The 21779-nt window shown below is 52.8% G+C and overlaps 2 protein-coding genes across 3 annotated transcripts in view; both read right to left on the bottom strand.

Annotated features, from left to right (window-relative positions):
- SDR42E2 (short chain dehydrogenase/reductase family 42E, member 2) overlaps positions 1-18982 on the bottom strand; it is a 25182-nt gene extending 6200 nt beyond the window's left edge. The window contains exons 1-10 of the mRNA XM_073888000.1: positions 17492-18982; positions 17256-17350; positions 10393-11106; positions 9812-9907; positions 7947-8004; positions 7166-7284; positions 6376-6451; positions 3595-3677; positions 1889-2026; positions 1263-1328 (exon numbers count right to left, since the gene is read on the bottom strand). Of these exons, the coding sequence (XP_073744101.1) occupies positions 1263-1328; positions 1889-2026; positions 3595-3677; positions 6376-6451; positions 7166-7284; positions 7947-8004; positions 9812-9907; positions 10393-11070 (1314 nt within the window). The 5' untranslated portion in view covers positions 11071-11106; positions 17256-17350; positions 17492-18982. The remainder of the gene's footprint in view (positions 1-1262; positions 1329-1888; positions 2027-3594; positions 3678-6375; positions 6452-7165; positions 7285-7946; positions 8005-9811; positions 9908-10392; positions 11107-17255; positions 17351-17491) is intronic.
- Positions 18983-19231: 249 nt separating this feature from the next.
- Positions 19232-21779, bottom strand: part of VWA3A (von Willebrand factor A domain containing 3A) — a 56357-nt gene continuing 53809 nt past the window's right edge. For both annotated transcript variants that reach the window (XM_073887992.1, XM_073887991.1), the window contains 3 exons: positions 21124-21272; positions 20547-20694; positions 19232-19814 (listed from right to left, as the gene is read on the bottom strand). In XM_073887992.1, coding sequence (XP_073744093.1) covers positions 19538-19814; positions 20547-20694; positions 21124-21272 — 574 coding nt within the window. In that variant the 3' untranslated portion in view covers positions 19232-19537. The remainder of the gene's footprint in view (positions 19815-20546; positions 20695-21123; positions 21273-21779) is intronic.

Here is a 21779-nt window from a genome sequence, read left to right as displayed (position 1 = left end):
AAACGGGGGCGCCTGGGTGGCTCAGTCGTTAAGCGTCTGCCTTCGGCTCAGGTCATGATCCCAGGGTCCTGGGATGGAGCTCCTCTGCAGGGAGCCTGCTTCTCCCTCTCCCACTCCCCCTGCTTGTGTTCCCTCTCTCGCTGTGTTGCTCCCTCTCTGCCAAATAAATAAACAAAATGTTAAAAAAAAAAAATTTAAACAGAGAGCTTCCACCAGACCCAGCACTACCACCCCGGGGCACACACCCAAGGGAAATGAAAACGTATGTACACAAAATATGTATACACTAATGTTCACAGCGGCATTTTCACAGTAGCCCCAAAGTAGAAAAACCCCTATTTCTATCAACTGATGAAAAGATTAACAAGATGTGGTATATCCCTAGAAGGGAATATTTTTGGCAATAGAACAGAATGAATACTGATAGGATGCAGGCTACACATGGATGCACTTTGAAGGCATGAGGTCAAATGAAAGAAGCCTAACAGAAACGTTCACATATTGTATGATCTCACTTACAGGACATGTCCAAAGAGGCAAGTCTACAAAAACAGGGAGTGGACTAGGAGTTGTATGGGGCTAGGGGTAGAGTTGGGGTAAAGGCATAATTTGGGGGGGTTCTTTTTTGGAGGATGAGGAAATGTTCTAAAATTGATTATGGTGATGGTTGCACAACTCTGAATATATGAAAAGCCATCAAATTATGTGCTTTAAATAGGTGAATCGTACAGTATATGAATAATATCTCAATAAAGCTGTTGACATTGATGCGCCCGAATGCCACAGGATGGATCGTCCAGCGCAGGGCTGCTGGTCGACCCCTTCCAGGCAGCCCTGGCCCCAAGAAGGGGTCTGTAGGGTACTGGATGAGGAGGCCAGGGTTCTCTGAAGGGCGGCAGCATAGGAAGCCCCAGGGCCAACACCTCCCTCTGTGCTTCAGTCTACCTTCTACTTACCCCTTGTGGAGCTTTGTCATACTGTATGGGGGCATCACAAGCAAACATGCACAGGGCAAGTCAACATAAATCAGGAGTCAGGCTGGGAGGGACTATGGCAACCCAGGGGAGTACATGGCCCCCCAAAGGGGCAGCCACACCCAGCTCTAGCCAGTTCCAGTGTTGCCCAGTGGACACTATCACCAGAGCTGGTTTTTAATGTGAAAGCTTCTGATTTTCTGGATGGAGGAAAGGATGACGAGAGAAGATGTGCAGAATCCCTGAATCCTCACCCGGGGTGGGGGTGGGTGATGTCTGGACACCTACCAGCGGGGCCATCCATTCGAAGAGGTTGACACTCTCCCCATCATTGACGTAGTATGCCTGGCCACTCTGAGGGGACACACAGGGAAGGGGACAGTGAGGCATCTGCCCCCCAGCCTGACCCCACCCTTTCAGATGGCTTGGCAGCTGCCCCATCTCCCCAATTCTCCTGAGCAGCCACTGAGGAGTCATGGCCATTCCCCAGCCCTGGGGACAGACCTGGGCAATTCCCTTTGAATTCTGAGACTGCCACCCTGACTAGCTGTGTGACCTCAATAGAGTCACTTAACCTCTCTGTACCTCAGTTCCTTCATCTGAGAAACGGGAAGAAAATAACAGGTTCTCCCTCTTGGACTGTTGTGAAGATTACATGGGATGGTGTATATAAAATGCTTAGCATTTGGTGACCATGACTTCAGGACCACCAACACCTACATCACAGGGTCGCTGCAAGGAGCTAATGATGCTCTATAAAGACCCCCTCACCCCGAGCTTCCCTGAGCCTACGGTCCCACCGACCATCTTGAGTTGGGGAGAAATGTGTGTGAGCCAGCAGTCCCCTAGGGATGGGGTGCCCTGTCTGCAGCCAGCTGGTGGGGGAGGTGGGGACAGCCCTGCAGGAGACTCACGGCCACGTAGCCCTTGGCCGCGGTGAGGGCCTCAGCTGCCAGCACATGTGCCTGCACCAGATTGTGCACGTGGACCCAGTTCATCTGCGTCCTGCGGTTCCCAAATCGGAACATGAATAGCCTCTTCTTGATGTGGCTCTGGAGGCGGGTGATAAACACAGACTCAAGCCTGGAGTGGCTTTGAATACCATTTATATGACGATGGCTCCCACATTTCTAGCTCCAGGCCAGACCCTTCTGCCCCAGACCCACGTCCCGATGTCTCCATGTGGTGGCCACTTGTCCATGTCCTGGAGCGAGTGCCTGACCTTCCAGCTCCTGATCAAGTCCTCCCCGCGCCCCCCCCATCTCACTAGACAGCACTCTGCAGCTCAGGCTGAAACCCTGGGGCCTCCACTGGCCTTCCTTTCTCTCCATTCCACGTCCAACTCATCTGCAAATCCAGTTGGCTCAACTATTACACTCTGTCCAGAATCCCCCTGCTTCTCACCGCCCCAGCTGCTGCCCCTCTTTTCTACCTGGAGACCAAAAGAGCCTCCGAACTGGTCCCCACTTCCACCCACGGTCCCTGCGGTTGTTCTCCACACAGCCAGGGGGATCCCCCTGAATCTTAGATCCTGTGTCTCCCTGCTCAGAATCTTCTAGATGCCCACGCTGCCAAAAGAAGTCTCGACAACAGCCGAGGGGGCCCTTCTGCTCTGGCCCAGCTACCCTCCGACTGTCTGCTATGAACTTCCTTGCCCACTCAGCTCCAGACACACGGGCTCCCCCCAGCGTGTGCAGCAGGCTCCCATCTCAGGGCTTCTGACTTCCCTCTGCCTGGAAGGCTATCCCTCCAACCTGGTGTGATGCACACTGCCACCAGCTCGATGAGGCTCCCCGGCTGCCTGGGCGCCCAGCTCCCACACCCTGCTCCGCCTTTCCGTTATTTTTCCAACGCACCTTGCACCTTCAAACCCCCTTTATTGTGTATCATGTTTATTACCCATCTCCTGTGAGAATATAAGCCCCACAAGGGCAGGAATCGTCTGTTTTGCTCACTGATCTGTCGCAAAGCCCAGAGCAGCGCCGTTTCTCATTCCGGGTTTGTACCCAAGCTGCCTGCCACGTTTGGACCACCTTCCCTCTCCCACCCCATTTCCTTGGTTCATTCTTTCTTCCCTTTCCAAACAGCACAGGCATCATCCTGGACCTCCCCTGCCAGGCTCCCTCTGTGTACTCCCATATTCTCGTTCTTCCCTCCACGTAGCCCTGGCCACACTGGTTCTGTGACGGTACCGCCTGTCTCCCAACCAGGCTGTGAGCAATCTGAGGACAAGGCCTACAGTCCCTCATAGCTCTATTGCTGGCACCTGACTCTCCCTGGAGAGGGGCTTCCTATATGAAGACCCTTGTGCTGGCAGCACGGGATGAGCCATCTGGCCACCAGGAGCCCACATCTGAGTAGGGACAACAGGCTCCCTCTGCCTCTTTGGGGTCATAGCTCCAGAACTCCCCAACCTGTACCTAACCCTGGCAGGCACACACTGAGACCTTTGTTCCTGGTGGGTCTGCTAGGGGTAGGGACAGCTCCCAGAACTAAGAGCCCCAGGCTCAGGATGTTGCCCCAAGACCAACACAGTGACTGTGGACCAGAAGGGCCCCAATCCATGCACACAGCAGCCAGACTCATCCTGAGTCTCAGGCCCGGGGCCGGGCTGACATACCGCAATGCGGGGCAGGTGCCTCTGCTCTTCAGGGCCATAGATCCCTGGGGGCCGGAGCACACACGTCCGCAGAGTGCCTCCTCCTAGGACACAAGGAGGGTGGTCAGGGGCCTGGGAAGGGGTGGCACAGCAGGGAGAGACACACACAAATGCTGTCTACACCTTCCGGTCCTTGCCTGGACAGGTTAGCAGGGAAGACAGGCCCCTGGGGTTTCCTTATTCAATTATTCTCAATCTGTTAGTCATTTAACAAACAACATTCAGAGGTTGCCCAACCTCTACCCCCAGCACTGGGCCCCGGGAATCCAAGGGTAACCAAGAAATGGTCCCTGCTCTCATGATGCTCACAGGCCAGTAACCAGTGGTAAGACCTGGATGCAGATATGTACGCAGCCCATGAGTTTACCCTGCACTCGATAGATGTAATTTCCTTTGACTCCCCTGAGAGTCAACTGAGCCCATTTTACAGTGTACACCATCTTCCTTTGGGGGCCCCTCCCCCTCTGCACAAGGTCTTAGGGGGCTGTCAGTCTGGATGCGCCAGATGCCTCACTCTCTCCTGAGGTGGTGGCCATGGGACCCAAGCCGGGTCCATGACATATTCTCACCCAAGAACATGACTCTCAGCATCACCGACACCAGGATCTAAATTCCTACAAGTGGGTTCACCCTGAAAAGACTGGTCACCAGCTCCTGCCACCCAGTCCCTGGAGCTTCTCCAACCCTATCCTTTCCAAGCCCTGGTAGTCATTTTTCTGGAAATATATTTTCCAGAAACGATCCCACAGCCTTCCACTATAAGTTCCCTTTCCCAGCAACTTAGCCAGGGCTGGTGTCTTGGGTCATAGCCCAACACCCTGACTGCTTCCCCACCAACATCCTCACTTTACCATGAGGCCAGTATAGTGGGTTGAGTGGTGGCCCCCGAAAAGATATGTCCACATCCTGCAACCTGTGGATATGACTGGATTTGGAAGAGTGTCTTTGCAGACGTAATTAAGGATCTCAAAATGAGATCATCTTTGATTATCCGGTGAGCCCCAAATCCAACGTGAGTCCTTATAAGGGACTCACAGAGAAGAGACATGTGGACCCCAAGGAATGAGTGGGGCCACCATAAACTGCTGAGACAAGGAGGTTCTCCCCTAGAGCCTTTGGAGGGAGTGCAGCCCAACTTGGTCTCACACATCCGACTATGAATTGTGAGAACCATGAGAGAAGACATTTCAGTTTTAAGCCACTGAGTTTGCCGTCCATTGTCCCGTTTGTACTGAGCTGAGATTTGCAGTCTTGGGGCTCTGCTTCAGAGACCGGGGCCCTCCATGCCGGGTTAGAGGCAGAGTCTCAGGGACCAGCTTGTGTTAGCAGGGACTGGAAATCACCCAGGGTGACCATGGCTGGACTCCTGGAAGGCAGGTATCAGGTGAGCTTTTCTGTAAACAGCCTGCAGCTAATTTTAAACTCTGGGTCACCTAGGCATGGTTGGGGGGAGGTCTGGTTGCAGTTGACATTGGCTGGCGGGGCGCTGGGCAGCTACGTCACAGAGGGGCGGAGCCCAGGGTATCCATGACTCCTGACCACGGAAAGCTGGGGATGCTCATATAAATAATTCTTGGCCAAAGGATTAAGTGTCTGGTTTGCAGGCTGCTGGTCCAGCCAGAGATGGCCCCAGGCAGAGAAAAGAAGTCAACTACCCAGGGTCAAACCCCTGGGAAAACACAGCTGGATGTGTGTTCCCACTGGGATCAGCGGGCAAGGCCTGATAGGTCCAGGGTGCCAGGGTAGGGTGGGGAGGATTTTAGGGAAAAGAACCCATGCTCAATGGTCTGCTCAGCTGTGGCTACAGTGAAGCATGATGGTTCAGATCCAGGCTCCAGGCTCTGGTGTTAGACCCCCCTGGTGTGGGGGTGGGGGTGGGGGTGGGGTTCAAATCCCACCTCTGCCACCTAATAGCTATGTGACCTTAACGAAGTCAGTTCACCGCTCAGCCTCAGCCTCTTCCCCTATAAATCCACGGATTATAGTTGCAAGCATCCCTCACTCTCCAAATCAATCTGGCTCCTGTGTTTGGAAAGCAGGGGATCCCTCAGGTTCTTAGCTCACATGGATACTGTAAAGAGTTACTGAGAACCTTGCATATAAAATTAGCATGTAAAATAGGGCCAGGCATATAGTAAGCACTCGGTAAATGCACACCGTCCATATTCTTTTTTCTTCCCTTTTAAACAGGCAATTGCCTGTTGTTATTTTATTCTCATAAAAGCTCTTCGAGGTAGATTCCACTATCATCCTCATTTTGTTACAGATGAGGAACCTGAGGCATGGAAAAAAGGATATTGCCCAAGATCACATCACAAAGCCAAGAGGTGGTGGTGTCTGGATTTGAACTCACTTCGGTCTGAGCCAGCGTGTGGGAGCAGCTACTGTGTCATACTGACACCTGTCCATAGTCTTCTTTTTTTTAAGATTTATTTATTTGAGAGAGAGAGAGTGGAGAGATCCACTCCTACATGGCAGAAAAAACACCCACTTCTATCTGGTCTCTTGGTCCACTCAAGACCGTGAGCAACACGAGGACAGGGACTGGACCTGACTTTCTAGAGACCGTATCCCCAGTGGGGTTTGGGCACACAGCAGGTGTTCAGAATTTGTGGAGTGATGAGGGACGAAGGCCCTGGGGAGCTGTCCTATCGAAGGAAGGTGAGCCTCAGAGACACAGAAGCTAAAAGCCAGACTCCCCCGTGCACTTTGGGGGCGTCAGCGGGGCCCCACAATACTCACCTGGGAGAGGTGTTCCATTGGCCATGAGGGTCAGCTGGTCAGCGATGGCTTTGGTTCGTGAGTAGTAGTCCACGTGCTGCCAGAGGAAGGGAGAAGGGAGCCACCAGGCAGGGGTCAGCGACCCTGCTGGGGAGGCCTGCCCAGCCCACCTGGCACTAGGCCTGCCCCTCTGCTTCAGACCACACAGGGGTCGGATTCTGGGGACCCCCCCCGGGAAATGGCCAAGGCCCAAGCCCCTGTGCCTGGGAAATGGCCAAGGCCTAAGCCCCCGTGCCTTTCTTTTCCCCCTGGGGTGGGAGCGACAGGAGCAGAGCTCAGAGTAGTGACAACAACCAGGGTCCCTCTACTCAGGGAGGCTCTTGCCGGCCCCCAGGGCTTGCTCTGGGATGCGGATGCCGCACGTGGGCTGGATGGACTATTTCCATGTGGTTCTTTAGTGTCCATGGCTTTTTCACATACATCATCTCATTTCCTGCTCGCCACACACCCACGGGGTGGAGTGGTCATGGCCGGATGAAGAAAAATAGGCTCAGAGTAAAGTGACTTGTGCAGAGTCCCACGGGTAGAACATGGCCGGGCTGGCTCAAGGCCAGGTCTGTGTGATTGCAAACCCCCTGCTGGCATGACCAGCTGAAATAGGAGAAGGCTTGTGCTACTCAGTTTTGGGGACCCCTTCTTCATGGGACTCACCAGGAGTTGTGAGGTTGACCCCAGTTTCCACCCATCCCTGCCCTTGGGCTGTGTGTCCCAGGCCCAGTGGCCCCGCCCACCTCTCCTGGAAGCCACGTACCTTCTCCAGTGGGAAATATGGCACAGAGTCCTCATCACCCTCTTCTATGGGCTTCCCGCCGAACACGACATTGACCGTGCTGGTGTAGATGAGCCTTGGGACCCGCCGACGGACACAGACTGCAGTGACAGGGGCGCACACAGCAACACACGCGCGCGGACACGCACACGCACACGCACACACACGTGGCCAGCATGAGCGGGAGTTGGCTGAGGAGGTGCCCACTGGGACCCAGTCTTGGACACACATCCTGGCCCCTGGCCCAGAATCTAGAGATGCTCAGGAGGGAAGGGGGTTGGGTCAATCCCTGCTCTGTGGGGCCCTGGGGGCCAGGCTGGCTCACTCCTCCTCAGTATGGCCATGGCCCCTGAGCTATCTTGCAGCAGACCAGTCAGAAGAAAGTCTCACTCGATGGGGACACAGAAAAAAAGACACTCTAGAATCAGAGAGAAAAACAGGATGCCGCATGCCCAGAGAACTCGGATGTGGGTCTTGTATTTCAGTGACTTTTCTAACCCTTAATCCCTGAAATGCAAACCCCGTGCTGCCCGTGTCCCCTGACAGGCTGTGGCCACACTGACCCACCCCACATGGGGGCCCGGGCAGGTCCGCAGTACAGTTAGGATGTGCTGCCCACAGGCCCTCCGCTGGGGTGGGCAGGGGGAGGGGAGGAGGATCCCACCTCTCTTCCCCTCCCCCGTCCCCAGAGCTGGGCCTGTGGCAGGAAAGGGGACAGAAGCAGGAAACACACAGCAGGTCACACTGAGCTCTGAGCGCCTACCATTGATCACTAGTTTGGTGCCTCCAACATTTATAGACTCAATCTGCTCTTTTTGCAGCTAAAAGACAAGAGGGAGTTGGGAAAGTGGTGGTGTTGCTCAGACCTCCTCGAGGAGCCACTGAGGCTGTAAGGTGGGCTTAGGGTGGGGCCGGGCGGGGGCCGCAGGATGTCTGGCTCAGCAGCAGGGATCTGAGTGCAGGAGCCCTGGGCCCCGGGGCCCAGCTCTGCCACGGTCTCCTGGGGCAGCCAGCAGAGGTTCCATCCCGTGCCTGGCCCTCAGCTCCCTCGTCTGTAAAGTGATGGCAGGCCCCCTCGAGTGGTGGGCAGGATTGAATACACCCGTGGCAGGACCGGGTACAGTGTGTGACACAGAAAAGGGACCCAAAATGTGTTGGATCATTTCCTCACTCTGGCAGTCTGGGTTTCCTTAGCTGTCAGACAGACAGGGTAACACTGTTCATGTTCTAGCGAGGTTGTGTCTACACAGAGAGACCTGCTTGTGTTTCCTGGGACAGGGCGAAGCCTTTACATCTCACTTAATTCTCACAACGAACCAGGAGGTGGGTTCTGTCTCAATTTTTAAACTATATTTATTCTCATTGCAGTTTTTTTTTTAAATAGGTAATACAATTGCAAAGTTAAACATAACTCAAATGGGGCGCCTGGGTGGCTCAGTCGGTTAGGCGACCGACTCTTTTTTTTTTTTAAACATTTTATTTATTTGACAGAGAGACAGCGAGAGAGGGAACACAAGCAGGGGGAGGGGGAGAGGGAGAAGCAGGCTTCCTGCCGAGCAGGGAGCTCGATGCAGGGTTTGACCCCAGGACCCTGGGGTTGTGACCTGAGCTGAAGGCAGACGCTTAACGACTGAGCCACCCAGGCGCCCCAAGGCGACCAACTCTTGATTTCAGCTCAGGTCATGATCTCAGGGTCGTGGGATCGAGCCCTCTATTGGTCTCCAGTCTCAGTGCCACGTCTGCTTGAGAGATTCTCTCTCTCTCCCTCTCCCTCTGCCTCTCCCCCTCGCCCTCTTTCAATAAATAACATACTAAAAATATATTAAATAAAAAAAATAGAATATTAAAAAAACAGTAAACAGGGTGTACACCCAGTACACCCTCAAACAGTAAAAAGGGTGTACAGGAAAAAGAAAATTTCCTTCCCACTCCTGATTCCCTGCCTTCCCTCCCACCACCCCCCCACAGAGGCAACCACCTTTACTGTTACAGTCCGTGTATTTCTAGACATAATCTATACTTATTAATATCAGCACATACACATGTGTGAGCATATAAATATTTATCCTAGCTGCCGCTGCTGCTGCTTCTTTTTTTTACAAACAGGATATCAAACACTGTTTTTGCACCATGGAAATTATTCTATTATCAGTACATACTGACTTACTTCATTCATTTGAATGGCTGCATAGAATTTCAATGGAGACCTTACAATTTATTTAAGTAGTCCTTAACTGATGGGCATAGTAACTGACGTTACTTCCTGTGTTTTGTTGTTATGAACAATGCAGCAAATATAAGCACAGTGTGATTTTGGAGCCTAAGGGTATCTGTATGTTTTGACAGGTACCCTCACACTGAGGAGGTTCTGATGTGAATACTAGTACAAGTGAGGAAACAGAGGCTCAGAGAGGTTAAGTTAACTCGCCCTAGGTCCCACAGCTAGAAAGCAACAGAACTGGCATTTGGTCCCATGGATGCAAAACGCAGACTGGTTATCATGTAAATCCTTCCTGGATTAGGTGAAGGGCGATAATGAATACACGGCATGAAGCGGGGTGTGTGGGCAGAACCAGGATCTGAACCCTGCTCTGTCTAACTCCAGGTGTTGTATGTGGGGGGGCTCACCTTCTCAGCACCAGACATTCCATAGGATGCCACGTGGAAGACACAGTCCACCCCTTCGAAGGCACGATACAGGGCTTCTTCATCACGGACATCCGCCTGAAACAGAGAAGGAAGAGATGGGGACAGGAGGTTTGGGTCCGAGGCAGAGATACCAACTGTGTACCTTGCCAGGTCCCAGAGCTGGTCCTCTGACCCCACCCTGGCCAAGCACCTGTAGGAGAAGCTGTGGGGCAAGAGTTACCATATGATTCTACAGGGCCTCTTTGGCTTCATCATCACCACCGGCCCCATTTATCAAGCTAAGTTGCAGGGGCTGTGCTTGCTGTTTTTACGCACGCTGTCTCACTGACTCCCCATAAGACCCTTGTGAAGTCTTCTTTCCTGGATGAGGACTTGGAAACTCAGAGATGTGGAGCCTTGTGGCCATGGCTGCCCGGCGGGGAAGGGGTCAAACTTAAATAGTCCCACTCCAAGAGCCTGTGCTCTTCACTGGTTTCACATCAGACGCACACCTCTGCCGCCAGCCTGGGCTGGTCCCCACACCTCCACTGCCAGCGCCCCCAAGACACTCATTACTGCACCTGGATGAACTCGGTCCCCGGGGACAGCTCCCACTGCGGTCTGCGGAGGTCAAGCAGCAGGACAGAACTGCCACTCTTGGCCAGGCTGGAGCCCAGGCTGAAGCCCAGATAGCCTCCTCCTCCAGTCACCAGAACCTTCTGCTGAGGGGCCTGCCTGTGTGTGGCCTGAGTCTTCTGTTGTGGTGCTGATGTGGGGGCTGTCTCTGGCTCACTGGGTTTGGGCCCAGTTCCAGACTCCTGTCTGGGCCTAAGCTCTACCCCTGGCCCAGGTAATGGTACAGCTCCTGGCCTAGGTACCGGCCCAGGGACTGACCCAGCTCCTGGCCCAGGCCCCAGACCCGGCCCAGGTCCTAAAGCAGCACCAGGCCCTGGCCTATGTCCAGACACAGCACCAGGCCCTGGTCCAGGTCCTGAAGCAGCAACAGGCCCTGGTCCAGGTTCTAGAAACACACCAGGCCCTGGCCCAGGTCTGGACACAGCACCAAGCCCCAGCCCCGGCCCCAGAACTGTAGTAGGCCCTGGTCCAGGTCCTGGAACTACACCCAGCCCAGGCCCAGGCCCTGACTCAGACCCCGGGCCTGAGACTCCTCCCCAAGCCTGGCAGACAGGGCAGCTCTTCTCGCCCCGGCCTACAGCTGTGCAGGCCTCTGAGGAGGAGCCTGCTGGGTTGGGCTTCATCCTCTAATGAACCATGCAGACCGAGGATCTGTCCACCTGTAGAGGAAAACAAAAGAAAGAACATTCTAGAGTTGTCTCAAGTCATGTGGATTATCAGACTAAGGAGAATTCCTAGTGAGGGTTGGAGATGCTCTGACTTCCCAGTGAACCTGTCCCTTGCAGAATTTTGAGAACTTTCAAGGTAGCTGCTGCCTCCCTCCGAGAGAGTCAGAGACAAAGGCAGTCAGGCCTTGGGTTTTACGGCTTTGGAAACTGAGGCCCAAAGTCACACTGCATAGCTGAGGTTTATACCAAGCATTCCTGATTTCTCTACCAGTTCCTTAAAATCCCAGTTCCCGTGTAGTACCAGAGGAAGACAGATCAAATCAGGCCCAGGGGAACCCCACCAGACTGGGGGGGTGACTGCTTTCTGACTGGGAAGATGGGGAGGGCTTCCTGGAAAAACAGGTAGACGGAAGAGGAGGGAGGGGAGGACGGAGAGGAGCGAAGGAGAGAGAAATGGAGGAGATGAGGAGGAGGGATCTGCGTGGGATCCAAAAGGGCTCTGTGCTTGGAACCCCGCACGTGATTCCGAGGGCCGCACTGCCTCTACCCCGACACCTGCGGCCTCTGGTTCTCCCAGGGCCCCCCCACCTGCACAGGTGGCTGGCAGTACAGGTCTGTCCAGGCCCTCTGCTGGCTTCAGGGTCAGGTGCGTGAACCCTGGGGTCCAGGACCAAGCGTCCTGCTGTCCTCACTCCAGACTTGAAACGAGCCAGGCTGTCAGTCACTGTCACCATCATCATCCCACCCCACTTCCTGCTCCACCTGAAGACAAGGCGTCCACCAGGGGTCAGATGATCATCATTATCATCATTAATCATGGCAGCAACCATGACTGGTGGGCCAGCCGTTTGCCAGGCCCTGTGGATATAGAGATGGTGTCTCTGCCCTGCATGATGCCTACTGGCTGTAGAAAAGAATGGGCACTGAGTGACTGAGTGATGAGCCCCGTGGTTGTTGCAGGTGGCGTCATGGGGCAGGGACCCTGACAGCTATAGGGACTGTATCTTTCAGTCTCTGTTGTCACTGCCCTGCACTCCAAAGTTCCAGGTGAGGGACCCGGTCACACCCCGCACAAACACTGGCACTCATGGATTTAACAGAGGGGAGACACCCCAAATCTGAGTCATCACAGGGGATGAGTCTAATTCCCCTGTAGGGAGGGGAGAGGATGCAGCCCCACAGCGGAGCCTTTCTCTACCCAGGACTCTGTTCCGGGGACTGGTCTCTGGGACCAGAACCATCTTGCTAGCCTATGGGGATGCTTCTTTTTGTGATGAAGACTGGGTGTGCCCTTAGGCAACATCCTTAAAACCTCACTGCACCTTGGTATCCACAGCTGTAAAATGGACCCAAATAACCCTGGTGTTCCATCTACCTCAGGGGGTGGTCATGAAAGACCAGATGCCAGAGCCCTTGGCAAAGCACCGGAAAGCGTGCTCCAGGAGGGCCTTGTTCACTGCAGTGCCCCCAGCACCTGCACCAGCGCTGGGTCGAGCAGATGGGGAGTAACAGCTGACTGCATGAATTCACTAAGAGCTCTCTTCTGCATCTGGGAGCGCCGCGGCGACACTGAATTCTCCTGGCAGTCCTGAGCATGAGGCTACTGTTCCCATCACCCAGAGCTGGAAACTGAGGCTCAGAAAACATTCGCGAACTTTGATGGGATCTCAATAAATGGGTCGGCCTGGATCCAGGTCACTGGGGACCCAAAGTAGGGTTTGGTGAAGGGAACTGGGGGTCGGGCGTCAGGGACCCACCCCGGCCGCATCGACCTCACAGGGACGGGCAGGAGAGGGTGCCCCCGACTCTGAGAGCAGCCCCGGCCCCGGCACCTCCGGGCGTGTCCTCCGGCCCCCCCCCACCGCGCCCCCTGCCCACGGAACCCCGGCAGCCCCCTGCAGCCCCCGCTGCGCTCACCCAGCTCGGCCCCCGCGGCGCTGCGTGCTCCCGGCGGCGTTGCGCCCACGGTCTCTGAGCTGCCCGGCGGCCGCCTCCCGGGGCGGGGCCGGGCTGGGCTCCGGTCCGGGACCGCCCCCGCCCCCGCCCCTGCCCCGCCCCCGCCCCGCGCCCGCCCCTCCCGCGCCTCCGGCGTTGTTTGGGGCGGCGGCCGCAGGCTCTCACAGCGGGGAAACTGAGGCTGGTTGAACAGGGAGGGGGTGCAATGGGTCTAGCTGCGGGTGGGGAGAGGACGCAAAGCCCCTGCGGGCGGGGCCTGTCCTGGAGCACAATGGTCCTCGAACCCCAAGAAACAATGTTTGTTTCTTGACCCCCTTCCCCATCTGTCTGTTCCCCCACACGTTCCTCTCTGGGCAGCCTGACGCTTCCTGCCTTCCCGCCCCTCTTCCTCGGCCACCTATTCATCACCCCACCTATTTTTCCATCCGCCTCTTTGCCTGTTCATCCATTTCCCCACATATTTTGTGTGTGTGTCCGTTCATCCGTTCGTCTCTCCATCCGTCATTCTGTCTTTCCACCTATCCATCCAGCCTTCCATGCATCCAGTTCATTCCATGTATCTTTCTTGCCTCTCATGCACCAATCTGTCTTCCTTCCTTTCTTGTATTCTCCCGCCCATCTCTGGGTACATCCGTGCTCTGATGCGGTCATCCCACGTTTAATGGGGGCTTCTTCAGTGCTGGCCTTTCCCTTGCGCTGGGGCCCCGCTGGATCACACCTTCCCTGGAGAAGCCGTTAGCAGGTGGCATGCGGCCCACAGCTGGTCTGCTATAGAGGCGCTCTGAGGACTGACTCTGAGCCGGGAACACGGAGGCCTGGTCACTTCGGTCTGAAGAGGCTACTGGAAAGGCTTCACCTTTTGGAGCCTCCTCCGTGAGCATAGGTGGGTGTGGGGAAGAGAAAAGAAACTCTTAGCCAGTACATGCTATGTGCCTGGTGATAAGGTATCTTGCTGAATCCTCACAGCTCTCTTTTGGCCCAGTTTTAGAGGCAGGGAAACAGGTTCAGAAAGATGAAAAGAGGCTTGGGGTGTGGTGGGAAAAGGCCGTGGGGGTCAGCCCTGGCTGTATATCTTCACTTTGTCACTTTCTTCCTGTGTGTTTCTGGGCAGCTGCGAGGCTCCGCGTCCTCATCCGAAAGTTGGAAATGACATGTGCTTTACAGCTGGGACGTGGTTATATGAGAAGAGTATGGTGCCTGTCCAGTCAGTGCTCAGCCCATGGCAGGTGTTATCATTATAGGAGAGGCTGGGATTCAAACCCAGGTCCTGTGCTTCATCACTTCCCAAATCATGTCCAGACCACGTCCATCACTCCATTCCCAGAGACCAGCCCCTCCTCTCCCACTAGCCGGGCCTCAGGACTCATATCCCCCCCAGTCCTGCAGCTGCTGTCATCCTGCCAAGGACAATAGTTTCCAACACCGTAGTTATAAGTTGAATTGTGTACCTCCCCCTTCCCCCCATTCACATGTTGAAATCCTCACCCCCAGTACCTCCGAGTGTGATCTTGGAAATAGAGTCATTGCAGATATTGCAGTCATTAAAGATAAGGTGATAGAAAGCAGGGCCTCGTCCAATACGACCAGTGTCCTTATGGAAGTGGGAAATTTGGACACAGACGTGCATGCAGGGAGAGCATCATGTGAAGATCAGAGTTACGCTGCCACAAGCCAAGGAACTACAAGGAACCCGGAGGGAGGCCTGTCACAGACCCTCCCGAGCGCCTTCAGAGAGAGCCGGGCACTGGCGGAACCTTGATCTCAGGCTTCCAGCCTCCTCAACTGAAGACGGTCCGTTCCTGTTTCAGACGGTCCGTTCCTGTTTCAGCCGCTCCGTGTGTGGTGCTTTGTTATGACAACACCAGCAAAGCGATAAAGCAAACACCAGAGGCCATTTTCTCTGTCTGTGGAGGTGACGCGGAAGGGCAGCTACCCAAGGCAGTGACCAGACCGAGATCCACTGAGCAGGGGCTGTGGTCTCTGCCACCTCCCTGGGCCCAGCATGGAGCCTGGCCAAAGCCAGGGCTTGTCAAGCCTCAGGGAACTGTGGTTTGTTTGTTTATTTGTTTTTTTAACAATTTTTACTTCCTAGATGAAGATCTAGAACATTTCCAGCACCCCAGATGTCCTCAGTATGCCCTTTACCAAGGTAACCACTGTTCTGACTTCTATTGCCAACAAGAGTTTTGAACGTGATATAAATGGAATTACACACTATGTACTCTTCTTTAGCCTGACATTGTTCCTAAGATTGAGGCATCTTGCTGAATGTAGTTGTAGCTCATTTTTTTAAATTGACAGCGTAGAAATGTACAGAGTACAAATGTCTCACAAATGTATCAGACTGTACAAATGTATCACAATGTATTTGTCCATTCTAGCATTGGTGGATTATCTAGGTTGTTTCCAATTTTTAGCTCTGATGAATAAAGCTGCTATAAACATTCTCCTATATGTCTCTTATGGAACATATGCACCTGTTTGTCTTGGAGTGGAATTGCTGGGTCACAGAGTAGGCATACCTTTTCCTTCAGCAAAAGTTGTCACACAGTTTTGCAAAGTGGTTGAATCAATTTACACGCCCCCCCCCCCCCCAGGGGTGTATGAGAGTTCTAGTTGCTCTGTATCTTGATATTGTCAGTCTTTTTACTTTGTGCCATGCCGCGCATGCCGTGGTATATCACTGTGGCTTGAATCTGCATGTCACTGATGGGTAAGGCTGTTGAGCACCTTTTCATATACCTATTGTCCATTTGTACCTGTTTGAGTGTTTTGTCCATTTAAAAGAATTAGGATATTTATCTTTTTCTTATTATCTTATTATCTATTTCTTATCTTTTTCTTATAAAGATATTTATCTTATTTCTTATATGAAGAACTTTTAGAGTTCTTTATATTTTATGCATATGAATCTTTTTTATCTTTTTTTAAAGATTTTATTTATTTATTTGCAAGAGAAAAAGAGAGATAGTGAGAGAGAGCATGAGCAGGGAGGAGAGAGAGAAGCATGCTCCCTGTGCGGCTTGATACCAGGACTCTGGCATCATGACCTGAGCCAAAGGCAGATGCATCACCAGGTGCCCCTGCTTATGAATCTTTTAATAAAGTTTTATATCACCAAAAACTTACACACACACACAGACAAACCAATCATCACTTCAGCTTAAAAAGTCATTTTGATCCTATTTAATTAAATACAAGCAATTTCTTGTTTCAGGAAGTGACCGCAGACCACATAATACATGACATATTCATTTCATATGTACACAGTAGGGCTGGGCCCAGTGGACCCAGCCTGATTTGCACCTGCTTGAGCAGACCACTCTCTCTGGACTTGGCTCCAGAGCAGACTTCAGTTCAGTTTGACTGAACAGGTAGGGGGGCAGGTGGTAAGCCCCACTTGTTTCTTCTCCCAAGATGAGCTGATGGTGAATCTGCATCACCCCTGTGGACCAGGGTGGTGGGAAGCACAGAGTGAGGAGATCAGGGTAGAAAAAACACCCTCTGGCTGGTTTCCAGGGCTGGCGTCCCACAACTAAGCCGGATGCTCACAGTTTACTACATCTGCCCTGTGGCAGGTTCTGGGGACCTAGAGATCGTTAGGACACCAGCCTCATCCTGGGGGAGCTCACAGTCAAGAAGAGTTGGCAGGAAGCAAGGAAGCATGGCATGGAGTGCTGGGCATAAGGGCTAAGTGTCACTGCTGTGAAAAGGTATGTTTGGCCAGGATGCAATGGAAGGAAGGCTAGAGGCTCCCAGCTCTTGATGGGTCTCAGAGACATCTTCACAGTGGAGTTGATACCGTTTGAGATGTGCCTTGATGGATGAGCAGGAGTCACCAGGCAGAGGGTACTAAGAAGGGGGTTCCAGGCAGGGCTTGGTGCAGAGCTTCCCAGTGAGTGACAATTTTGTGGCTGGAGGGTAGGACGTGTCGGGGGACAGGGCAGGAACATTAGGGTGGACCCAGGAGGGCAGAGCCTTCCCTCCCACAGCTTCCAGGGAGCCCTGGCACCTGGGATCGTGTTTCCTGGGGATGAACTCTGGGTTACAGCTTTCCCAGAGTCAAAGTGTGCTCAGTGAGTGATTATTTGTATTAGAGGAGGAGGAATCATTTCTGGTCCCTCCCCATAGTTACTGCTGTCCATGAAACAGAGCATAATGTCTGGCCCTTGGTGGATACTTACAAGATGGAGAGTCTGTCTCCTCCTCTCACCTGAGAACACTTGTCTAAAAAGGAGTAACATTTGGTTCTGTGTTGTTTTTCTTCTGGAGTTGGCACCTAGTGGACAGGAGATGAAGCAGGGTTGCAGCTCTCAGAGGAAGGCTGCCACGACCAGGGTGGACCCGGTCTTGAGGAGACCCAGGGTCTGGGTGGTCTGGAGCCGTGAGGCTGGTGGGAGGGGCTGCTCCAAGGGCATACCTGAAGGACTGGGCCTTCCAGAGGAAGCTTCTGGCCTTGGTGATCTCCTGGGCCAATTTCCTTAAATCATCTCCTTCAAACAGTGGCAACAGGGGATCCTCGGAAAGAAGAAATGAACGTGAAGTGACATCCATTAAATGACTGGATGCAACTGAAAATCCAAAATCTCGGCAGAAAAATTTTAGAGTTTATCAAATGCGGCCTCCCACCCAATGCAGGAGATCTGTGGCCTTGGTTTGCATATCTCCGGGGACAAAGAGCTCGCCACCTGCCAAGGCAGTCATTCTGCAAATGGGACACTTTGACATAAGGTGTCCGAGGGTCCGTGTCAGGAACGAGTGGGCAGAGGCAAACCGAGATGCTCATTGAACTTCCTGAAGTCGGCGGCCCCTCTCTTCCCAACAGAACAGAAGTGGTACCTGCTCCTTATCTCCCTATTACTCGGTGAGATTTGTTCTGCCCTTTCCCTATTGCTTCTAGTAAAACCAAACTTCACAGACATGCTTTCATTGTTATGTCAACCAGTGGAATTCCAGAGGCTAGCGTTAAAAACACAAATTCTCACAATCAGCAAGAGAATGTAAGAAAGAGAAGCTGCCTCTGCCCTTGGCAGCAGGAGCAGAATGATCCCATTCTGCATCCAGAAACTATTCAAAGACTGATTTGTCAAGGCATTAAACCGAGGACCCTCGCAATACTGTCAAGTGTGTTTTCCTATGTTAAAAGGACATGGGTGAATATTTATTACTTTAACTTGTTCTGTTCTCTGAACTATTTGTAATATTTGTCCCTAGAAGAGGAACTTGAACAAAGGAGTCATGCAAAGCGCCTGACTTCAAAAATTATGCCATGTCCTGTGATATGTACTTTAACCTCCAAAAAGAAATCTGGAGTTCTTGTTGTTCGTCTTACTTGATAATTTGTTGCCTTGAAAATGCTAAAATTGACAGCACTGTGTTCCTAAAAGGCTTAAACATGTGCATAACTTTTCGGTCAAATCAGAAGAGGATGGTTGGTATTCTCTTATCTCGTGTGGGTGATGGAAACTGTGACTTTATTAGATTTACTAGTTAGATCATTTGAGTATCTGTGTTTCAATGAATTGAACACAGGGAGACAGAAATGTGCAGGACTCAAAGCAAAGAGGTCAACAGCGTGGGTATCCAGGCTCCGGCTTTACCATTTGCTGTCCTCAGGTGTATTCCTATCCCTTGCGGAGCCTGTTTATTCATCTGTTTAATGGGTATAGTAATGGTCGAGAGGATTGAAAGGGGTAGTCTATATAGAGCAATGGACCTGCACAAAGTGAGTGCTCAATGAATGTGAACTGTTCTATTATTTTTTTTTAAAAGATTTTATTTATTTGACAGAGAGAGACAGCAAGAGAGGGAACACAAGCAGGGGGAGTGGGAGAGGGAGAAGCAGGCTTCCCGCTGAGCTGAGAGCCCGGTGCGGGGCTCGATCCCAGGACCCTGGGATCATGACCTGAGCCGAAGGCAGTCGCTTAACCAACTGAGCCACCCAGGTGCCCCTGTTCTATTATTTTTTTTTAAAGATTTTATTTATTTATTTGACAGAGAGAGACAGTGAGAGCAGGAACACAAGCAGGGGGAGTGGGAGAGGGAGAAGCAGGCTTCCCGCTGAGCGGGGAGCCCGATGTGGGACTCGATCCCAGGACCCTGGGATCATGACCTGAGCCGAAGGCAGACGCTTAATGACTGAGCCACCCAGGCGCCCTGTTCTATTATTTTTTTAAAGATTTTATTTATTTATTTATTTATTTTAGAGGGCAAGAGCGTGTGTGGGGGGAGGGGCAGAGGGGGAGGGAGATGGAGAGGGACAGAATATTAAGCACACTCCACGCAGAGCACAAAGCCCAATCTAGGGCTTGATCTGACGATCCCGAGATCATGACTGGAGCCAGAATCAAGAGTCAGCCCAACCGACTGAGCCACTCAGGTGCCCCCGAACTATTCTATTATTAAACAACACCTCCATGCTCTGCCTCTTTCCCACCCTGAGGAGAGCCGGCCTAGAGGAAGAGCATCAGGGAAACAGAACCCCTTCTAGCCAATACTTTCTAGTCTCACAAGAGAAGCAGAGATCTTTCCAGTTAGAGGGAGAAAATAAAACCCCACCTCTGTGGACATTATATTGAGACATTTGAACAGACATGGCTCCGTCGCTCCGCAAACCTACCCTTGGGTCCATGAAGCCCTTGGTCAGCAGGCCGTGGATTTTGAGGAGTGTGTCATCATCAACGGGGCAGTGATAACGGCCCCCTGTGAGGGCGGCCAGGTTCCTCAGGAAGTCAGCCGCCTCCCTAGTCCGGAGAACAGAGGTGCTAGGGCCAGGGCTGCTGACTGGCCAGGCAAGTTGCCTGCGCACCCCTAGCCCATGGGGAGCTCAAGTCTCTGGGGCAGTGGACCTCAGGCCAGGAGGCTCCGTGCCCTTGAGACCATGTGGGCATCACAGGCCCAGCCCCTGTCAGTTTATGGGCAGTGAGCGTGAAAACACACAGCCAGCACACTGTCCTTAATCTAGCCGGTGCCTGCTCCTATGTGTTAGGCCTGGCAGGGACACAGGTGTGACCTTTATGGAGCTCGTGGTTTAGACAAATACGCACCCAAGTCATCACAGTTTTGCCAATAACGTTAAAGTCTTTTTCCGAAGGAGCAGAATCTCTCTGGTCTAACACATGTTCCTCTACGGTGATGGTTTATAAAAATAACCGTGACAATGCTATTTTAAGCTCTTTTCCCCTCAACATTCACCAGTGGGCTCCTGAGAAAGATCAGGAGGGAGAATACCACGCATGCCATCAGTTCCCAGGCTAGAGACAGTCAGGAGAGCGGGTTCTTGGAGGTCGAGAGAGGGCGTTCACTCTGCATGACACCTGCCCGGGCCCTTCTCATTTCTCACTTACAGATCAGGGCCCAGGAGAGATCAGGGTCTATGGGGAGGCCCTGGACTGGACAAGTTGCTCAGGCCTTGGCCCTCACACACGCAGCCCCGGGAGACGAACACAGCTCGGAGCCAGCTCCTTCTTGCCCACCTGCCTGAGCCGTTCAGGGAAATGGTGTGCATTTTCACATTGCTTTTCTCCGTCAGTCTTTGGACTTCACTCAGAATGAGGCTGCAGCTTGTATCTGGCTTCCCATCGGTCAGGAGGTACAATCCTTCTACATTGTGAAAACTGAAGGCTTTCTGAAAGAGCACAAGCCCGTCATCTGGTTCAGGGACAGGCGCTCACCGAGAAGGGTCAAAACCAACTGCCTGTTGTCCCCAAGGAAAATGTGTCTGATTGGATCCCCCTGACTTGTCCTTTAAGAGTGAGAGACACCCCCCACCCCCACCCCCAGCCTACCACGGACCAAGGAGGCTGCCAAGGTTTAGGAGAAATAGCACAGCCCGCTTCCTGGCTGGCTAACCCCAGCGAATCACTTAACCTCTCTGAGCCTCTGTGTCTTCAGCTATAAAGTGAGAACAAGAATCCCTTTCTTACTGGGTTGTTGGGAAGACGAAATAAAGTAACACTTAGTAAATCTAAAAGGCTCTTTGTCATTTGAAAGTCTCCGTATGGGGGTGAGGGTATTTCTGTTTGGCAGATGGGGGGCTCAGTGGTAAAGAACTTGCCTGTAACACTTGCAGGATGGAGGTGCTCCCCTGAGCACGCAGCTGGGTCACCCACTGCATGGCCTCGTAGCATGCCGCATCTGTGGTCTCCACCAGAGTGTCCCGCCACAGTCGCGGGTCCTCCGCAAAGCTGAGTAGGCTGAAGCTGGGGAGGGGGGGAGAAGAGGTGAGGGGCAGAGAGGAGATGAAAGGGAGTGGCTAGAAGAAGGCTGGCTGAAGCAACCCCCGTGAGGACTGTTCATGCCTAGCAGGGTCAAGCCCCTACAGTGAGCCCCAGGGCCCCTCGGGGAGGAGAAGGCACACACTGAAGATTCCAGATGCAGACCGAAATAGATTAACATCCCACCTCGGCCGTTCACAGGGTATGTGATCTCTGGCAAATTACTTAGCCTCTCTAAGTCCTAGTCTCCTTTTCTGAAAGATGGGGATAATAACGGCAATACCTTGTGGGGGCGCTGTGAGGACTGAACGGAATCATGCACATAAAGTGCTTGGCAAGTGGAAAGCGCTCAATAAATTTTACTCTTATTAATAAGAAGGCAAGAATGAGTCCCAGCCTAGGAGAGTGTCCTGCTGTCTCCTAGCATCCACCTCTCTGGGTAGAGAAAACAAACAACCCCGAACCCCCCCCACCTTAAAAAATCAAGTTCAG

This window comes from Callorhinus ursinus, unplaced genomic scaffold, assembly GCF_003265705.2.
Source record: "Callorhinus ursinus isolate GAN/ISIS: 27379988/994484 unplaced genomic scaffold, GSC_fseal_2.0 scaffold85, whole genome shotgun sequence".
Lineage (NCBI taxonomy): Eukaryota > Metazoa > Chordata > Mammalia > Carnivora > Otariidae > Callorhinus > Callorhinus ursinus.
This window is presented reverse-complemented; position numbering and strand designations above follow the sequence as displayed.